Here is a 20,625-nt window from a genome sequence, read left to right as displayed (position 1 = left end):
CTAAGGTGTTCCAAGGGCTCATTGTACCAACAGCAAAATAATATCCTCAACCTTCCAAGGTCAGGAGGATATGAGCTGGGGCTTCTGTAAGAAAGAAACTTATTGCTTCAGAGATCCAAGGGGAGGAAAGCTTTCTCACGAGACAGAAGAGTGGAAAGGAAGAAATACTAACCAGGTGGAGATTCAGGGCCTAGGGAAGAGGTCCCCACCCCAGATACACATTGGAATTGTGTGGGAGCTGTAAAGAGAACCAGTGTCCTGGGTTCAACCTTCAGAGACAGGATTCAGTTCATCCTCGATGGGACCTTAACAATGGCTAATTTAAAAAATCTCCCTAAGTAATTCTGCCATGCATTTGGGATGGAGGGTTTTAGGAGCAGTGATTTTGCTGTTGCTGGTTATAGCTTTCCTCTTGTTGGGTTGCTTTCTGTCCCTTCTGGGCTGTTCTAGCTATCCTACCTGCAGGGCCACACTAAGGAGTACGATTTAATGGTCCTTACTGGCTACACTGGATTACTGTATCACTAGATTCTCCCAGCCAACATGCTGGACATGGTTGAATCCTCTGCTGAAGGCTCTGAGTTTTGGGGGGGGGGGGGGATTTTTTTTCTACCAGTTCTGTTTGAAATCTTTCTTTGGCACTCTCTGTCTATTCTCTTTTCCTGTTTACTATTTCACAACTTTCTCCCAATTGTTGAAAACTTGCTAAGCTTGGAATCAGAGTTGCACAACAAAATTTTGCCAAATGGGACCAGAACTGAACCTTTTTTCCTTAACTCTGTGCTGTCCACTATATATAAATTATACTTGGGAAGAACCTCTCGGAAGGGGATTGTTAGTCATCTAGATCTGTGCAAAATTAACTATCGTATACTATAGGCAATGCTTCATGTACACAGAGTTACTACTGTATATTTTGACTTGGTCTTTATCTTGAGGTAGCCTGGGGAGTGGGGCCAACAGAAAAAACTAGGGTCAGGGGCGCCTGGGTGGCTCAGTGGGTTAAAGCCTCTGTCTTCGGCTCAGGTCATGATCCCAGGGTCCTGGGATCGAGCCCCACATGGGGCTCCCTGCTCAGCAGGGAGCCTGTTTCCTCTCTCTCTCTGCCTGCCTCTCTGACTGCTTGTGATATCTGTCTGTCAAATAAATAAGTAAAATCTTAAAACAACAACAACAACAACAAAAACTAGGGTCAGGGAAGAGGTCTTTGTAGGAGAGGTTTTCCCACTTCTTACCCAGCAGAGATGGACTGAAGACATAAATCCTTTTTCACATTTACCCATGTGTTCATTCCACAGATACTGAAGAGCTGTTTTGGGCCAGGTACTGTGCTAGGGCTGGGGCCAGGGTGTGACTCCAACCACAGGCCTGGTTCTTGGTTTTATAGAGCTCCGCCGGGTATCTGTGAGAAATAGCCACCAAGCAATATGTTCATGAGTCAACATAAAGTCAAAAGTGTGAGAAGGGCCATGGGAGCGCATAAGGGGGGATTTGATCTAGACAGGAGGTCGGAGAAGTCCCACATGAGAATAGGACCTTTAAACTAAAATCTAGGAATAAGGGCGCCTTGGGTTAATAAGTGGGTTAAAGCCTCTGCCTTCTGCTCAGGTCATGATTCCAGGGTCCTGGGATCGAGCCCTGTATTAGGCTCTCTGCTCAGCCGGGAGCCTGCTTCCTCCTCTCTCTCTGCCTGCCTCTCTCTCTACTTGTGATCTCTGTCTGTCAAATAGATAAATAAAATCTTAAAATAAATAAATAAATTAATTAATTAAATTAAATTAAATCTAGGAATAAGTGGGAATGACATAGGCAAATAGGAGAAGGAGAAGGACTCCCAGTAGTAGAAGGTCCCTGTGGTGGGAGGCAGCAGGGTAAGTATGAGGCACCCTAAATCCAGTGTGGCTGGGGTCCAAGGTCAGAGGGAGGAGTGCTGGAGGGACTGGGGAGCTGAGCTGCAGCCGGAGTGTTCTGGTCACCCAGGTCACTTCCAGTTAGTGGCTCAGGCAGGGCTAGGCGCTGCACCCTCTCTTTCACATAAATCCTTGGGATTTCAGAGAGCGCAGTTCTAGTAGGACCTTGAAGCACTGAAGGCACATGCCATGTGGCAGGATTTGAAATACAAACTAAAACACAAAATACAAATAAATACAAAACAAGCAAAGACAAAATCCAAAACACATTAAAAACTGGTCTCCATGGCGGGGCACCTGAGTGGCTCAGTGGGTTAAAGCCTCTGCCTTTGGCTCAGGTCATGATCCCAAGTCCTGGGATCGAGCCCCACATCGGGCTCTCTGCTCAGCAGGGAGCCTGCTTCCTCCTCTCTCTCTGCCTGCCTCTCTGCCTACTTGTGCTCTCTGTCTGTCAAATAAATAAATAAAATCTTTAAAAAAAAAAAAAACTGGTCTCCATGGGACAGTGTAATAGGCATGTTGTTGAGTAGGCGTGCTTGTAGGTGAAGGTATTTCCGGAAGCTCATCTCTGCACAGACCCTCCACAACCTCAGTCTCAGAGTGGCGACGGCAGGCCAGGGCCCAGCACGCCCCGCCTGACTCTAGCACGCATGCTGCTTTGCTTTCCCTCCCGGAAGGAAGCTCCTTCAAACCTGTAGCCTCTTTTCATTCGAGATATCTCATTTCAGGCTCTCATCCCCCCACCCCCTAGCTCTTTTCCAAACTGTGCAGTAAGAACTCCAAAAAGCTCTTCACTGAGAATTCAGAATCTACACTGGCATCATTTCCTGAGCATTGCTACTGAGGGAGAATCCACATTAATAAATAAGCCTGTTTTCAAAATGTGCTTCTTTGTCAACTGCACAGATCTTCTATTTGCTTTGAGAACATGGATGCACAATCAGGCTTTATTTGTGGGTCCATTTTTAAAGAGGCTCTGTAGATGTGAGATTAAACCGCGCTGCCTGGCCTTTATGCAGATCATCAAAGAGAATCCCACTCTGGAAAGAAAGAAATGGCCACAGTTGCCCTGCCTGGCTCAAAGGTTCACAGTATTCAGTGTTGACAGCATTGTCCAGGGGCTGAATTCGGCCTCGGGGGCCTCCATCGGGGCTGCTGAAGGGAATATAGAACTCCCAGCAAGCTGTGTGAATAGCGGCCTCCCTCCCGGTTGGCTGTGCACACCCCTCGCCTCTCCTGGCTGTCCTTCCCAGAGGCCCTCTTTCACAGGCAGTGGGATCCAGCATACAAACAAGGTCAAGGAGCTTTGTGAGTGAAAGAGTGACATTTGCAAAGGGAGAGCACCCCTCAGCTGGGAATAGCAGGGGAAGGGCTAAGTGGCATGTGATCGGGAGGTGATGTCACCCTGGGTTTTCACAAAGAAAAGTGTGGCCTTTTCTTTGGGGAGGTAGATGACATCAGCCTCTTGATTGGGGGCTGGTTCCATTTTGCCTTCTTTTTAGCTGTTAATGAGATTTCTCAAGCCTTGAGGGGAATGGGCTGGGAAGATCATGGCTCCCCTCCTCCATGGCTGGCTGGCTTGGAACATGAGCCAGTCCCTTCTTGAGTTCTTATGGACATGTAGTACCGTATGAAGGGCTTTTTAAAAATACGATTTTAGGGGCTTGGCGAGGAACCTCCATGAGGTCAGCAGTGTTTCTCTTAGACCTTCCCTCTACTTTCCCTTACCTCGCATGGCCTTCTCAATAGTCTTTGTTTACTTCTGGTCTTTCAGGGGAATTCCTTCTCATTGGTAATTTTTATTCTTTCTGTAACTTAGAATATATGTGCTGGGGTTTCTGTAACTTAGAATATATGTGCTGGGGTTTCTGAGAGGTTCACCCTTTGAGGACAAAGGTCTTATCTTTTGTAATAACATTATCAATTTGCCTTATAGGCAAATGCTGGGTGTGAGGGTGAATAAACTTGGCCCTTTGGGGCGGTCTGACCCTGTTCTCCACAGGACAGATCGTTTGCAATTGCGCATCAGCTTATAGTGACTGCCCCTAGCCTCTGCAAGCAGGAATTTATCAAGAACCTGTTTTTCTTCTTTCTACCAACCAATCAACCAACCAACCAGCGTGTTTATTTTTCCATTACCAGGTTCTGGGCTTGGCGTTGAGAATGTAGAGAGTGTATTAGTTTGCCCACGTAGCCATAAGAACATGCAGCAGCCTGGGTGGCTTAAACAGCAGAAATTTATTTCTCACTGTTCTGAAGGCCTGAAGTCCAAGATCAAGGTGTCAGCGGGTTTAGTTCCTCCTGAGGCCTCTCTGATTGCTTGCAGACTGTAGCCTCCCTATGAATGTCCTCACAGGACCTATTCTCTGTGAGCACACACCCTGGTGTCCCTTCACGTATCCCAAGTCAGATGGGATTCGGGCCCACTCTAGGGACCTCATTTTGACATAATCACCTCGAGAGTGGCCCCATGTCCAAAGACGGTCACATTCTAGGTACTGGGGCTTAGGGCATCAGTATATGAATTTCAGCAGAGACAACTCAGCCCACAACAGAGAAGAAGGAGATAGCATCCTTGACTTTAGGGAGTTAGTCATCTACTAGGGGAGACAGACAAATAAACCAACTGTAGAAATAAGCCTAGGATAAGTCCATCATGCTGTGGGAGTAGAGGAGATAGAGGATAGCCTGAGGGACTTTGAGAGTCGCTCCAGGCAGCTGTCATCCTTGAGCAGAGTTTTTAAAGAGTGAACAAGAATTGTTCAGTCGGACAAATACCTGGGAGAGGGAGGTATTTCTAAATAGAAGCAGGGGGGCTTGGGATATAGCACCCAAATTTTGTAATGGGCAAGAATTTCAGCTGGAGCAAATGTTCTCAATGCCAACCCCAAGGGTATGAAAATTGTTTCTTGGGAGAGTGAAAGAAAATTCTCGTACTTAATGGATAAAGCACAGATATGTATCATACATAGCATGTGCTTTATGTGTAATGTTAACATCCCATGGATGAGAACTTGGGAAAATATATCTAGGAAGTTTCCCTAGAAGGGCAATAATGACCAAACAGTTGGGAAACACTGAGCTCCAGGGAATGAGGGAGCTGTGGCAGGACAGGTTGTCGGAGATCAATTGGTCAGAACCATTGCAAGAATTTGGATTTTATTTCCTGTTGTCTGTCCTGAGCCTTGCCTCTGCATAATGCAAAAATTCACAACAATCTGGAGGGATGATGTTCACAGTGAAAGTGATTTTATGAATTGTGGTCAGCAAAGATCCAGGGCACGCTCACCAGGCCGGGATGTGAATCACACCTTCTGGTCCTCATGGCAGACAGAGGCCCTTCTCTTGCTGGTGACGAATTGCTTTCATAGTCACTTCCTGCTGGGCAGTGATAGATACAATGTCGCAGAGAGAGAATGTTAAAACACCTGTCACAGTCAGCCTTTGGAGTAGCCTCCTTGCCAATTAAGAAGGAGTCTTCTGTTCAGTAAGTTGGTAAGCAATCTCTTGGTAAAGACAAATGAGTAAAATGAGTAAAAACATGGACTGCTTTATTCTTTAGTGTGATATAAGGTAAAGAAATCCTGTCCCATTTGGGCAGAAATTTAAGTAAAAGAGTTTTCAAGAAACATTAGTTGTCTTTAAGTTAACAGTTATTTCCCTACACACTGACTAGGCTTTCTCTCACATTTGTACTTGTTATATCCTATCCTCCTATCCTGGCCTCTTCCATCTGTTTGATATTTTGAACTTTTTCTTTGTGATACAGCAAATGTTTAAGCATGGAGACTGACTAAACACAGTCTTCATGTAGAACCAAAGCATGGATTTCTGCACTGTGATATTCTGTCTGATTTTTATTTATGGCAAATTCTCACTTATGTCTTTTTGCCAAGAAGCTCTTAATGGGTGATGCTGTTTATAAATTAACTGACATTTATAAGATTGGGGTAATAATTTACTAAGAAAATCATGCACCTCTTTTTGCTTTGGCTTCAGAACCTTTTCAGCAAGATCCTAGTAATCAGAGGCAGCGTTAAACATAGGCAGACCTTTCAGAATGAGTGGGAAAGCTAAATCCTGACATTATTTGCCTCCTTGACAACAGAAAAACACATACACACAGTTGACCTTCATTTAACGTTGGCTCTAAGTCTGGCAACCAGTGAGGACTGTTTAGGAGTCTTGCAACCCAATTCCCATGTCGCTACTGTTTGAAAAAGTTTGAGTTCTGTTTCCATTGCTCCTCTTTGAAACAGTTATAAAAAGAAAAAAAAAAAAAGTAACTCCCAAACAACCATGACCTTCCCAAATCATATATTGCACAATTTGTAATAGTCCTTAAAATTTGGGCCAAATGAAGGGCTTTCTTGAATCTTCTGTTTGTGTTCTTGTTCCCTAGCAACAACATCCCTGATAGATACTGCACATACTTTCCAGGAGATTCCACACTCTTTCATTCAACATGAAAAAAAGAAACCACACTTATTTTTTTTTTCACAGTTTCAAATTTTGTGGCAGCCAAAAATGACTAAACCAATGCAGAACAAACACAAAGTTCAGGGTAGAACATTAATTTTTGTCCCCAGAGGTTTCTCTTTTTGAACATTCACTTCTATATTGCCATATTTGTTTGTGGCATTATTTATCCAAGGACTTGATTTCTTTATGTGCCCCTGTGTATTCAGAGGAACTAATACCCGCTTTCCATGACGTTGACTCACATGACAAAGAAGAAATCTCTGAGGTAGGATATCAATTACATTCTAGAAGATTGAATAGAATTTCATATTCTCTATATAAGTAATGACATTAATACATTTGTCCCTGATTTTTTTTTCTCCTGGTTATACCTACAGACTGTTTAGAAGCTACATGATAGAGATTTTAGTGCTTAAATGTTTAAGATATTAATTGTGATGAAAATAAACTGCCATATAAAGAGTGAATGAAATGAAATGAAAATGAAAATGAAAGTGAGTGAAAATACAATTTAAATGCTTGGTGCATTAAGTTAATTGACATCTCGCTTATTATCACTGGACCAAGGAATTATTTTAAAAACATGTGATGTTATTTTGAAAATGTTGATATTATCGTCTTTAAAAAGTGATACTAACCATGTGTGGAGCCCTTTGGTTAGTGCTTTAAATATTGTCTCAGGTTTTGTCCAAAAATGTGCTGAAGTAAGCATCATCATCCCCACACTACAGATACAGATAACTCCTTATCTGAGGAAGGAGTCCTGGAGAAGTTAAAGAACCTGCCCAAACATACAAATCCAGTGAGTGATAGAATCAGGACACAAAACCAAGGTAGTATAGAACTCCAAAGCCTTTGTCTTAAAGAGCTACACTCTTCCTAAAGGCAAGTGTGTTTTTCCTACAACTTTTCATTGCAAAAGAGCTTAAGCCATATTGCAATGCAGAGATGGTCAGAGTTTATAGCGAGAGATTTTGTAACTAAATTCCCACTGAGGATTATGAGTGTTTGAAAATGAACATATGCAGTCTTTCCCAAGTAAATAATATTCTGGTTCCAAGGTCTCCCCACTGAATTACACAATTCCTCCTTTCTTCAGGTTCAAGTAGCAATAATGGAGGGGAAGCACATTACTTAGCAAACGACTAGTTCAAAATAGCTGATGTTATTTGTCCTTCAACACAGTATGTGCTCTGTTATTCATTTATAAAGGGCTCCCCTTTGGGCATTGCTACATAGGGTTGACAGAATCGTAAACTTCTGAGCTGGGCTAGACCACAGAGATTATCTAATCTGTTACCATGCTCTAGTTTCCCAAACTAGTTTATAGGAGTTTTATTACAGTGAAGAGTGAAAGGATAGCTGCCCCCAAAATAGTTTGGCTTGACTGGAGGTCAACAATAGGGGACATGGTACAGCTCTACATTCTAGATGGGGTAAATTTAGGAGCCCCACCTGAGAAAGTTTTGCCCCTATCCAAGGAAGTGACCTCGAGGGCTGGATGCCTGCAGCCTTTGCCCTGTGAGCGGCCTGTACCCCGGTATCATCCCAGAAAATGATCCTGTGTCTCAGGCTTGAACAGAGCTTAGGTGGCTAGAGGATACAACCGTTGGCAAAGTGCCCCCTCTCGTATCTGTGCATTTGTTGAGAGGGAGCACCCTGGCTGTGGAGGAAAGGTTGGGAGTAAATGATGGTGGGGCACTCTGCAAAGCCATGCGGGGAAGTTCATGAGCCTTTCCCTGGAAGCCTACTGTGGGCCAAAACAATTAAATCAGAAGAAAGCAGGATTGGAATGCATACTTTTAAATAGAAGTATGGGGGTTGAACTTGGAAGTCCCATCAAGAGAACCCATTTCTTCAGTCTTTGCCTATTTGGGGGATTTCATAAAGGAGCTATAAGTAGCCTTAGGCTGGACTAGGCATGTATTTTTGGGGGGCAAAATTAGTCTAGTTGCCTTGGTCTCATTTCATTTCCTTGGAAGATATTTTTATGCCATTTTTATATGTTTTGTTCAGAACTCAGATAATTTTAAAAATGCTTAAGAGAAAGATTGAGTGCTCAATTGACTTCTGAATTGTAAGCAAAGAACTGCTACTGAGGAACCTTTGTGTAATTTGGCCAGAATGCGTAGATGAGGAAGAGAAAGGACACAGTTAATCAAAATGAAGAGACGACACAATTGGCTATACTTCTCTGGGTCAAAACGAAAGATTGTTATCCTTTCGTGTACAGGAAATTAAAATTTATACTATGTGAAAAGTTCCCAAATATGGCTCCATTGGGTTCATTTCTCTTTGATGATGTACGAAGGTAAAGTACTGCAGTAGTCAGCTCCAGGATAGCTGAGAGAGTCAGAGAGATATGATGATCTTAATTTTGAATTTCTGTGGCATCTTCTTTAGTCATTTAAAAGTCATTTTGTAACTATGGGCAGAATCCATTTCAAGCTCCTCGCCTCTGTTTTCCAAGTCATTAACTTCATGGTATGGCCTCATTCTTTCTTTCTTTTTTTGGTCCCTACCATTGAAAACAGACGACTCTACTCCATATCCATTGCTGTATGGAAATCAGTCAGACAAGTGATTTTCTGAAAATCTGGGCCTGGGATGAGGTCATTATGAAAGAGGAAACTTTTTAAACCCTTACTGGTTACTCAGTGCTAAAAATCATTATCCTTAGTTCTTGGGTTTGTGTTTCTCCTATTGTGCTACTGAGCCCTAAGTCTGTCTGTAGCTTTCTCAACAGTAGACGTTGCTGCATCTGAATGTTTGTGCCCCCCCCCACTGCCGAACCCCCTCCCCCCCCTGCCAAAACTCATGTGTTGAACCTAACCCCAAAGGTGATGGTATTAGGAGGTAGGGCATTTGGGAGGTGATGAGGGCTCTGGAATTAGCCCCTTATAAGAGAGGCCCACGAGAGATCCCTTTGCTATATGGTGTCTGTGGCCCAGAAGAAGGTGTTCACCCAACCATGTGGGCACCCTGAGCTTGGTCCTCCAGCCTCCAGAACTTTGTGAAATAAATTCCCGATGTGTATAAGCTACTCAGTCTGTGGTATTTTGTTATAGCAGCCCAAAGAGACCGAAACCAACTTTTTCTATCTTCTAACCTTATCCTTAACCAACCATTATCTCAACCTCAGTGTGATAAATAGAAAGTAATTAACAGAAGAAGGAGTCAGGAGAGCTTAAACACCCCCACTCCTTCAGGTATTATACTCATAGTGGCTATAGTTTTGGCCTTTGTCTTCAAGTTTGGCGCCCTGTCTCTCAAAAGAATGAGGCTACTTTAGCTTCCCTATGGCTGCTGTCACAAAATACCAAAAACTGGTTGTCTTCAAACAACAGAAATTTATTTTCAAAGTTTCAAAGGCTAGAAGTCCAAAATCCAGGTGTTAGCAGGGCCATTCCTCCAGGGGCTCTAGGGAAGAATCCTTCTGTACCTCTTCTAGCTCCTGCAGGTTGCTGGCAATCCTTGGCTTTAGAAGTATAATTCCAATCTCTGTCTCCATCCTTAGTGGCCTTCTTCCTTCTGTGTGTCTGTATCCAGATTTCCCTCTTCCCATGAGGACACTTATTATATTAGATTTCAGCCCCACTCTGATCCACGGTGACCTCATCTTAACTTGGTAACATCTATAAAGACCCTGTATCCAAATATGGTCACATTCACAGATCCCACGTGGATTTGATTTTGGGGGGACACTGTTCATGTCGATACTCATGGGAGTATCGGCAACTTTTGACAACTTTCTCCTCTCTTGGGGTCACCATGCTTTGTCTTCTTTCTTCTTCCTTTATTCTCGGGAGGATTTCACATTCCTTGGTCTTTTATTATCTGATCTTCTTCTCTGGTTTCATCTGTGATTGCTCTAGTTTGCGCCAACCCACAAAATCTCCCAGAAAATTAATCTGCAAATCCTTAAGATCAGATCATATCCTTGAAATCAGGTGGATCCTGGGGGTTCTACACTTGGCCTTGTCTATAAAGAGTCTAGTGATCTGATTTTTGTATTTCCTCTTAGTAGGATAGATGCCTACCATTTGCCTTTCTCCTGCATCCCAGGAGAGCAGTACCCATATTAAGAGTGTTGGGAAATTAACTGTTAAAATCAGAATTAACAGGTAAAATTCCTGACTTTTTGTGGTTCTTCTCCATGCAACAGTCACCTTTGGACAGCTTTGGCCATTTTAGAGAGCTTTCTACCTCCACTTTCTACCCCTTTCCTTAAATTTCTCAGTTCAAAATTGCTTTACCTACATTATTTGCATATTTCATAGATGAAAAAGAAGTGAGGCCTGTGTATGCCAGGAAATAGTTCAACCTTGCCTTGGGTTGGACCATCCCCCACTTCTGAGCTCTTAGTTGCCATTTTGCATCATACCTGCCCCACTGGAAGAATCTTTATTGGCAATGTCTTCCAGCAAGCCCACTGCCTGCATAGGCTGCCCTCTAGCATGTCAGAGGGAAACTGGGCTAAACAGTTTCTCAAGGTATTATAGGAGAGAACATTTTTTATTTTAAATAATAGAAAAACAAAATCTGCATCAGCCATTTTAATGAAGTGTGTGAGCATCATGATTTATTGTGTTTAAAATTTATTCTTTTACTGTATTTTGACTTTTCACCTCCTTTTTAACACTGACCACTGATTTCTCAGGTGTTTCCTTTGGAAGTTGAAGGATGAGGATGTGAAGATGTCCTGTTTGGGTCTGTTCTCTGTTTCTTTTCTTCTAGCCTTGGTGGGCTTTGAGGCCACGCCTGTTCCATGCTGGCAGCCCTCCAAGTACTATTGGTTTACAGATAATAGTTTCAAGAAAATGCCATGAGAGAGACTTGGTAGTTTCAAGAAAATACCAAGAGATTGCATTTGAGCAACTGTAGAGAAATACAGAAAGCACTTCTAAAACTTTGAGCCTGTGGTTCCATTTAGCTGTTTCCTTGCTGGTTTGCTTTTATTAGAACTCTTTTATTTAAAAATGACACCAAAAACCCAAAACCTTGAAGAGAGAACATACATAGATTATGCTGAATTTTTGTGTGTGCATTCTGAAATTTCATACCTAGCTTGTTTTAGACCAAAACACCAAAACAAAACAAAATCAGCATTAGCAAAGTCCTTTTATGAAAAAGATTTAAACTATTTTCACAAGTAAGCAAGTTTAGCAACAGCTTTTTACTCTTCCTTGTTATGAGTTTAGTAGATCAAGGTGCTTCCTGCTGATAAGGTAAGCACTTCCTTTCGGCTGATGACTGGGAGTTTGGAGGAAAAGAAATCAAATAGATTATCAGTCACCAGGACTAAAAGTTTTATAAAGATTAACTAATGAAAACTGAAAAACATGTGATTCTCTGTAGGACCTTGTTCTATTCCAGCTCAGCTGCTGTCTAATGATATTAATATATTAGATTTTGTCAGATTTGCCTCACATTAAATGAAAAAGGGTTTTGCTTTATTTTTTTCAGGTTGCTGTGGTGATTTTCCCCTCAGTAATGGATAGAACAATAATGACGACAGGGTTCAACACTACCCTTCCAGTGCTTTTGGGTTCCAGTGCCCAACGAGGCATAGTGGAGATAACACAGAACTGGGCTTAGGGGTGAAGGGGCCGGTGGCCCCAGACGTGCATTCATAACCTGAGCTGCAGGTCCAGCAACCCTCTGGAGCCTCATTTTGCTTGTCTCGAAATAGGATAGCTGATACGATCTGATATGATCATTCCTGGCTTTTGCAGAGAGTTGTTAGGAATTTCAAATAAGATAATGTGTTTATTAAAAGCTGTTTGAGAAACTATGAGCTACCATGCAAATATGAACTCTCTTTACTGTAGCTTCATGAACAACTTAATGAAAAACCTTACTTTGGTTATTTCATTTAATCTGTGCAACAACCCTATGAGGTTAAGGATTAATGCTGTTACAGATGAAGAAATTGCGGATGAGAAATGTTCAATTAGTTATGCAAGTGGTAACACAGCCAAGGTTGGAACCCAGTTAGTCTTGTGTCATGGCCTGTACTTTACTTGGAATATTATTATATTTTCAAAAGTTTTGCATCCTAACATGCAAATTAGGCAACTCTGAAATTATGTTATCTCCTCCATGAAAATCTCTTACCAATTGGCTATAAAGAGCTACTTTCTCTAACTCTATTTCTTCCAAAAATGTCTCTCTCAAAACCTTTTATTCATTCCGTTGTATGCTCCTTGGTTAGTCTTTTCCTCACTTAATCATTTTCCTTATGGAAACCCCTAAAATGCTTTCCTAAGTCACTTTCCTCTATTTTAAACATTTTATTTATTTATTGAGAGAGAGAGAGAGAGAGCAGGGTGGGGAGGGGAGGAGCAGATGGAAAGGGGAAGAGAATATTAAGCAGGCTCCAAGCCCCACACAGAGCCCAGTGCAGGGTCAGTCCCATGACTGGAGATCATGACCTGAGCCAAAATCAGTCAGATGCTTAACCAACTGAGCCACCTGATTTATTACTCATTCATTCATTCATTCATCCATTCATTTATTTAAATTATTTATTTATTTATCTATCTATTTATGTATTTATTTTTAATGTTTTATAATTTTTCCCCTCCCCAAATTTAAATTTAACAGGAAAGTAAAATGACGATACTTGTCTATGTAGAAAGTTTTTAGTATTTGGACATCAGCAACACTGATAGCAACTACAGAGATAAAGCACCTTCTCAAATAGCTGTATTTTTAATTCCACAATCTTTATTAAAAACAAAACAAAAACACACCTGTTTCTACCCCAGGAGGTGCAGAAATAGTAAATCAAATAAAACAAACAGGCATGCTACCCAATAGGAATAAGACGTTATTGATGAGGCACAATTAAACTTAGCTTTTGATTTATTTCATCATTTGGAACACGTTCTCTCTTTTTCAGAATTATACACAATGGAACTTTTAGATTATCTTCATATTTCTTTTGACTGATGATGGGCTAGTATGTGTTGATATAGGTTCTAAATCACATTTCTGGTATTAGAACGGACTCCCTTTTCCAGAGCTAATTAAGTGGAAAATGATGCATAAATAAAATCTGGAAGACTCATATTATATATTCTTTAAAAACTCCACTATTTGTTGTGAATTACAGTTGTCATTTGCTTCCATTTATAATTTAAAAAGTTCAACTCTTGGTGTGACTTTGTAATTTTTCATTTTCATCCATAATTATACCATTCCAAATTGCTGTTCTAATGTCTCACTGTTAGCCAAATGATAGCTTAGATTTATGAAACAAGATATCAAATAAATTCATTACATATTTAGTTTTTTGGTGTTTAATTTTTTGATTAATAGAAATTTTCATAGTTTTTTGTGAATATGTTTTTCCTATCACTAAAAGAGAGCATGGGGGGGAAAAAGACATCATTCATTTTTTTCAGTTTTTAAAATGTATATTTTAACATATTTTTTTTGCCTGATACCATCTACACATTTGTCAAAGAATACCAAAGTTGAGGAAAAAGTGATGATACCCAAGATAGTGAAGGATAACTGTTTAAATGCTGATTAAAATCTCTCATGTGTGGACTGGAAATAAGTACCGAAAGAGAATTAAGCTAACACAGTACTATCAAAACTAACAACTTTTAAAATATCTTGTAGCAACTCAACAGGACCATTTACTTATTCTTATTTGAAACTTACCACCAATTAACCTGTAAAGGATGAAACAGAATTCACTGGTTTTTCCAAATCAAAGCTTATTGAAGTTACTCTTTGCAAACTGAAAGAAAAGCAAAAGGAGTTTAATGACTTACAGAAGGGCAGGTGGGGATAGCACTTTGTAGATCTATAAATGGATTTTTTTTCCAGAGGCGTTAAATACCCCTGGCTTCTATAACACTACTTATAGTATTGTATATGCTCAATAAATAATGAATGGATGGGAACTGGAAAGTTATTTCTACCTCTTTGAGAATATAGAAATACAAAGAGTGAAATTTCTACCATAATGATCAGAATTAACTTTATTTTCCAGTACTTTATAGTTTTACCATAAAATACCACTTAATTAATGTATTCTACTTTGCATTTGACTTGAACTTTTTTTTTAAAGATTTTATTTATTTATTTGACAGACAGAGATCACAAGTAGGCAGAGAGGCAGGCGGCAGGAGGGCAGGTAGGGGAGGGAGGAGACTCCCCGCTGAGCAGAGAGCCAGATGCAGGGCTTGATCCCAGGACTCTGGGATCATGACCAAGCGAAGGCAGAGGCCCAACCCACTGAGCCACCCAGGTGCCTCTTGACTTGAACTTTTAAATCAGTTGTTCCCTTTTGAAATGTTAAGCCTTGGACATAGTGAGTGCAGAAAGGAGAAAAGGAGGAAAGCTTCAGAGTTTTTAAGTGCCCACACTTGTGATCTTTTCTTTCTCGCCACTCAGTCTTTTCACCCCAAGAGGGTACTTTTAATAATATTGGAATTTCTCCTTAAAAAACACACACTTAAGTGCTATTGATGAGAGGAGAACATGACATACCTAAAAGTACAGTTTGGCTTTGTGTTTTGTAAACCTTGTTTATGTTTGTTCTAAATCTTGGGGAAAAATACACTGTGGGCCTCCAGAGCTGTAAGTGGGTAAATAAAATAAACGCTACGATTTCTCAAAGCATCACTGAATGCCAAGAATCTGATATTATCATTCCAGCTTACACTGACCAGTTTAAGGGTATTCGTATCCTCTTACTCGCAAAAGAATTTACAAGGAAACCTAAAACCACTGGAAGAGACAATGGAAAATGTCATGCAGATTTTTAGATGAATTAACTATGATAAAAAAAAATGAGTTAGCTTGTCTGGTGAATGGAGTGAAATAAAAAATGCAGAGATGAGCTATCCAAGCTTCCACCTCCTTGTTCTTTTTTATATGATGTGGCCATGTAGTTGTTCTCCTCCAAAGACTTCTTTTCTCTTGGATTTTTAAAATCTGATACAACGGATACCAAGATCCATAGGAGCTGAAAATGTAGGTTGGAAAAATGTGGGCAGGGTAACAGAATGCTTTCACTTCCCTATGATGTATTTTAGTAGAAGGTGCTGCATCTTCAGATAATTTGTATGAGGGTCACTATGTTGCAAGACTCCAGGGGGCATCATTTGATGGCATATTCTGTGACCGGAGCCCCCCTCTGTTGTGCAGGGGGGCTGCGTAAACTGTGCTGACTTTGGCTTCGGGAATGTTTTCCGTGTGTTGTTCTAGGAGGAAAACTATTTTCTAATCTTTCATGGCATTCATGCTTTTTCAGCATCCACCACAGTCCATAAACAATATCGGCACAGCTAATTTTAAACCGCTTTTTCACGGGGCTTTAACCAGAAATGAAGATAGGAGCTTTATAGGCCATAGGAAAGATACCGCCCTGTGCGACATACTTTTAAGTCTGAAAACAAGGGTTTTCAAAGGGGAGGAGGAAACTGGCAACTCAAGAAGATAGTGACATATTGGACTAGAATCAGATTTCTTTACCGAATCGAGATTCTTCTTAGAATTCTTCTCAGCCATTTTCAGTTATGTGGTGATTCTGTATGGGGAATAGCTCTTCTTAACCCTTATAAAACCTTGTTTCTAACTCACTGTACAAGGCACATTTGTAGAGTGTGGACAGGAGGCATGAACTCAGCTTTACAGGTTGCTTGAAGTCACAGTAGTTTAATTGCCCTCATGTGACAATGCACATGCATTCATTTTTTTAAATCCAAAAAAGTCTTGATGCAGAATGAGAGAGATATTTGGAAGACTTTGGCAACTAATAAAGAATATTCTGAAAAAATAGAAAAGGTGGCTTAGATATGTTGGCAGAGCAAGCAATGTTTGTTTGTTTGTTTGTTTAAGATTTTATTTATTATTCATTTGAGAGAGAGAGAGTACACGTGTGAGTAGGGAGCAGGTGAGAGAGAATCTCAAGCAGACTCCCCACTGAGCATGGAGCCCTGACAGGACTTGATCTCAGGACCCTGAGATTATGACCTGAGCAGAAACCAGGAGTCAGACACTTAACCAACTGAGCCACCCAAGGGCCCCAAGCAATGTTTTTTAATCACCAAAAATTGCTATTGGAAAAAAGGGGGATCTATCTTTTTCCCCCAATTTTATCTTTTTTTTTTTTTTTGTAATTTTGTCTTTAAAATCTGAGCCTTGCTCAAATTTTACTTCTTTACAAAGTTTTCTCTGCCTCTCCCTTCTCAAATCCCCCAATTCGTACACACTGCATGAGTCTGTACAATGCAGTACTTGGGTGCGATCAGATCGCTTGGATTGGTGTCCTGCTCTACCACTTACAAGCAAGGTAACCTTGACCAAGCCACTTGACCTTTGTGTGCATTGATTTGCTCACTTGAGAAATGCAGATAATAATCGTACCTGCTTCATGTGGTTATTATAAGTTCAAGTAGGAAAAAAAAAAAAAAACCTAGAAAGCATATCTAAGTACTTCGTGGCAGTTCCTTTATGTATATACCGCATGGTGCGATATCTGATTGTTTCTTGTAATGATTTGCCTTAATTACTTTCTAGGGCATAATATATACACATAAAATATAAGCTTCATGTTTGGGTTTTCCATGCTTGGGTCTTACATATCCAGTTTTTGTTTGTTTAGTAGTGTTTAGGTATAAGTTTTTTGGGTCAGGACCTGTATCATTTACTATTTTTGTTTGTAACAGACTTGATTTTTTTTTTAGAAGAGTTTTAAATTCACAGCAAAATTGAGTGGGAGGTAGAGTTCCCATTGATTTACCCCTGTCCCCACACATGCACAGCCTCTCCTGTTATCAACATCCCCTGCTCTGCCTAACCCCAACCACAGTGGGGCATTTGTTACAACTGATAAATGTACACTGACACTTCGTTATTACCCAGACTCCATAATTTACTTTATGGTTCCCTCTTGGCATTGTACATTCTGTGATTGACAGATGTATAGTGACATATATCCACCATTGTAGTATCATACAGAATAGTTTTACTGTCCTCAAAATCTGTGCTCAGCCTCTCTATCCTTCCTCTGCTCTAGCCCCTGGCAAACACTAATCTTTTTTACTGTCTCCATAATTTTGCCGTTTCAAGAATGTCATGCACTTGGAATCCTTTGGTAGTGGAGCCTTTTCAGACTGGTTTCTTTCATTTATGAATATGTATATACCTTTCCTCCATATCTTTTTCCTACTTGATAGCTCATTTATTGTTAGCATTGAATAATATTCCATTGTCTGGATGTAGCACAACTTATTTATGCTTTTAGCTACTGAAGGACATTTTGGTTGTTTCCAAGTTCTGGCAATTATGAATAAAGCTGCTATGGAAATATCATATATTTTTTTTATTTACTATAGTCTCACATACAAAGGTAATGATTTTTAGCTCTTGGCATTCTAGATCTTGGATATGATAAGGAATCAAAAATACTGTATTACATACAAGGAAACTGAAGACTGAGAGACATGGTATTCACTAACACTTCTTGTTTAGTTCATTGTTCTTCCTACTGTGAAATTCTTTCCTAAATAAAATGAAGAAAATCTAAAAATTAGAATGCCATTTAAAAAATATTACCAAGGATTTGATGCGGTGAGAATAAGGACTGAGAATCATTATACCAAATGATATGATCAGTGTTTTTTAAGAATAAATTTGATAAGTTGTAGCCACGATTTTTTTCATTGTACATTTTTCAATTATTGTTTTCAATCTTGGTTGGATTTTTGAATTTTTCCCAGGGGTCAATGCCCACTTTGAACTGACCGAGCCTTGCTATTTTAACAGGTTGCGGTGGGGAGTTGTCTGGGCCCACGGGCTCCTTCAGCAGCCCCGGATACCCTAACACGTATCCCCCCAACAAGGAGTGCCTCTGGTACATTACCACAGCCCCTGGGAGTAGCATTCAGCTTACCATCCACGACTTTGATGTGGAGTATCATGCAAGGTGCAACTTTGACGTCCTGGAGGTAGGAATTCAGATCGCTTATCAGCACATTCACTCTACCCCAGAATTCGGGGTGGAACTAGAGATCACCATGCAAAACTCCCTAAATTATTTCCAGTGGCCAGCTGCGTTCTACGTCCAGACATTTCAACAAGTATCTGTTCTTTGTGAGTGATGTTGACGAACAAGTGGGATTAATAATCTCAGTTTGGGTTTCCCTAAAAGCAGGGTCTGAAGGACTTGGTGGCCGGCAATTCAACTTGGAGATGGTACCAGGAAGCAGGCGTGAGGGGACATCGGGAGGTGAGGGGAAGGGGAAGAGCCAGTGAGGGAGCCCCTGAGGGCCACTTGGGCTTAATCCCACTGGGACCCTCTGCGGTGCCCTGAGGACTGCTCATCAGGACCATCCCTCTAAGGGTGTGAGTCTGAGGCACTATTCCCCAGACTCCTGTCCCCACTGATGGACTGCACTCAGGATTGTTATGGCCCCACATGTCAGTCTGAGAAATCTCCCTTAGGAAAGACAGTGGGGGGGGGCAGAGTGTAGAGAAGGGGTGGCCTTGGTGTGATGGCAGCTGCCACTGGGCGGTCCACATGGTGCAGGGTGCAGAATGCGGCAACACTGCATGACATTTCCCTCAGATGATGAAGATGGCCTTTGAGAATCTCTTATAATCAGGGATCTAGTCATTAGGAACAGAACCTGTCTGCTATATTTAATGGCTTCCAACACACAAAGCTCCTATCACCTCAGCTCTAAAAATGGCTATTGTGCTTCATGACAAGGGTTCTGTATCTACCAGGACTTCAGCTCCACAAAGGGCTGGGTTTTTCTTTGTTTTGGTTTTGCTTTACTGCTATACCTGTGGCTGAGTGTTTGGCAAACAGAAAAACACATGATATATATTTGTGGATTGGATGAAAGCATATATATCTCTGATTGACACACCAAACTAATGCACACGGCTGGTGGTTTGCGAAGGGATTTTGACTTCCATTTTCCCATTTGAATGTTAAATAATCCTGCAAGGTAAGAAGGGAATTTTGTCCCCATTTTACCGTTGTCAAACAGAGGCTCAAAAATATTGATAGGTTTTTCCATGACCACAAGGACAGTGAGTAGATGAGCTTGGAACTGAATCCATCCCCTCCTCCACCCTCCACATAAGCCAGTACAAAAAGAGAGATAGAGGTGGGCAGTGCACAAGATGTTGAAATGAGCGGCATGGGCTTTAGAGGAAACTTTAACACTTAAAACATCATTTAATTACAAAACAAGTTCTTTTTTTTTTTTAAGATTATATTTATTTGTCAGAGAGAGAGAACAAGCAGGGGGAGCTACAGGCAGAGGGAGAAGCAGGCTCCCCACTGAGCAAGGAGCCCGATGCAGGACTTGATCCCAGACCCTGGGATCATGACCTGAGCCCAAGGCAGATGCTGAACCCACTGAGCCATGAAAGCATCCCAACAAGTTCTTTCTTTGGAAAGAAACGGGGTTCTCGAATCATGCCCTCACTGAGTGGATGCGGAATCACAGAATTGTACTGAGCAGCTCTGGGCTCTCTAAAGGAGGATATGCTGCAGTAAGTGAAATCAGAGACGGAGCTGGTTCAGTCTTTGTGTTAAAACCTTTTACCCTTGTCTTCGTGTCAGTCCTGGGTATTGCCAAGTCATGACTCCATCTCAGAAGAGGAAAGATTTTTGGAAAGAGAGAACAAGGTGACTCCTGAAATTCACACTCACAGTGTGAGTGGGACTAACATTCACATGTGGAAGGTTCAAATGGTCTTTCTTGCCAGCAAGGATATTTTTCAGTGGCATAAAACCCCTTAACACTTACAAAGGACTGGCAGCAGACTTTTCCGCAGTAATGTGAAATGTTCCTAACCCTTCATTTTCATATTCCAAAGCACATGTGATTGTTGCCCACTTGGCAAAATGTAAATGGGTTCATTGTGCTGAGGCTTTTGTCACACCCATTACATGAGAAAGCAGACTAGGGCTGTTCCCTGCAAGGCTCAACTGGGGGGACAGGGGGACAAGGCATGGTCTCCAAGCAGCTGCATTTAGGCAGGTCCTAACCCTGCCCAGAAAGAGCTCTGAGGCAAGGCTCCCATCAGCTTGGGGCTTATTTTTGTTAGAACAATGTGGTCTCCCATGTTGCATCAAAATCAGGGTTTGGGGGGACTATTTGAAGCCCCTTAAGTATTTTGGGAAAGCTTACTTCTTACGGCTGAAATGAGTAATCCCCTTACGTTTTGTTCAAAAACCTTGTTTGACATC

General features: G+C 41.2%; 1 protein-coding gene across 1 annotated transcript in view; it reads left to right on the top strand.

The window, feature by feature from the left end:
- The window catches only part of CUBN (cubilin), a gene marked incomplete at its 5' end in the record, with an annotated part of 255,728 nt that overhangs the window by 97,347 nt on the left and 137,756 nt on the right, over window positions 1-20,625 (top strand). The window contains one exon of the mRNA XM_080812400.1: window positions 18,183-18,364. Coding sequence (XP_080668526.1) covers window positions 18,183-18,364 — 182 coding nt within the window. The remainder of the gene's footprint in view (window positions 1-18,182; window positions 18,365-20,625) is intronic.

The sequence above is a fragment of the Martes martes genome (genome assembly GCF_963455335.1).
Source record: "Martes martes genome assembly, chromosome: 8".
Classification (NCBI taxonomy): Eukaryota; Metazoa; Chordata; class Mammalia; order Carnivora; family Mustelidae; genus Martes; species Martes martes.
The sequence above is the reverse complement of the archived record's forward strand: the minus strand, read 5'-3'. Positions and strand labels throughout refer to the sequence as shown.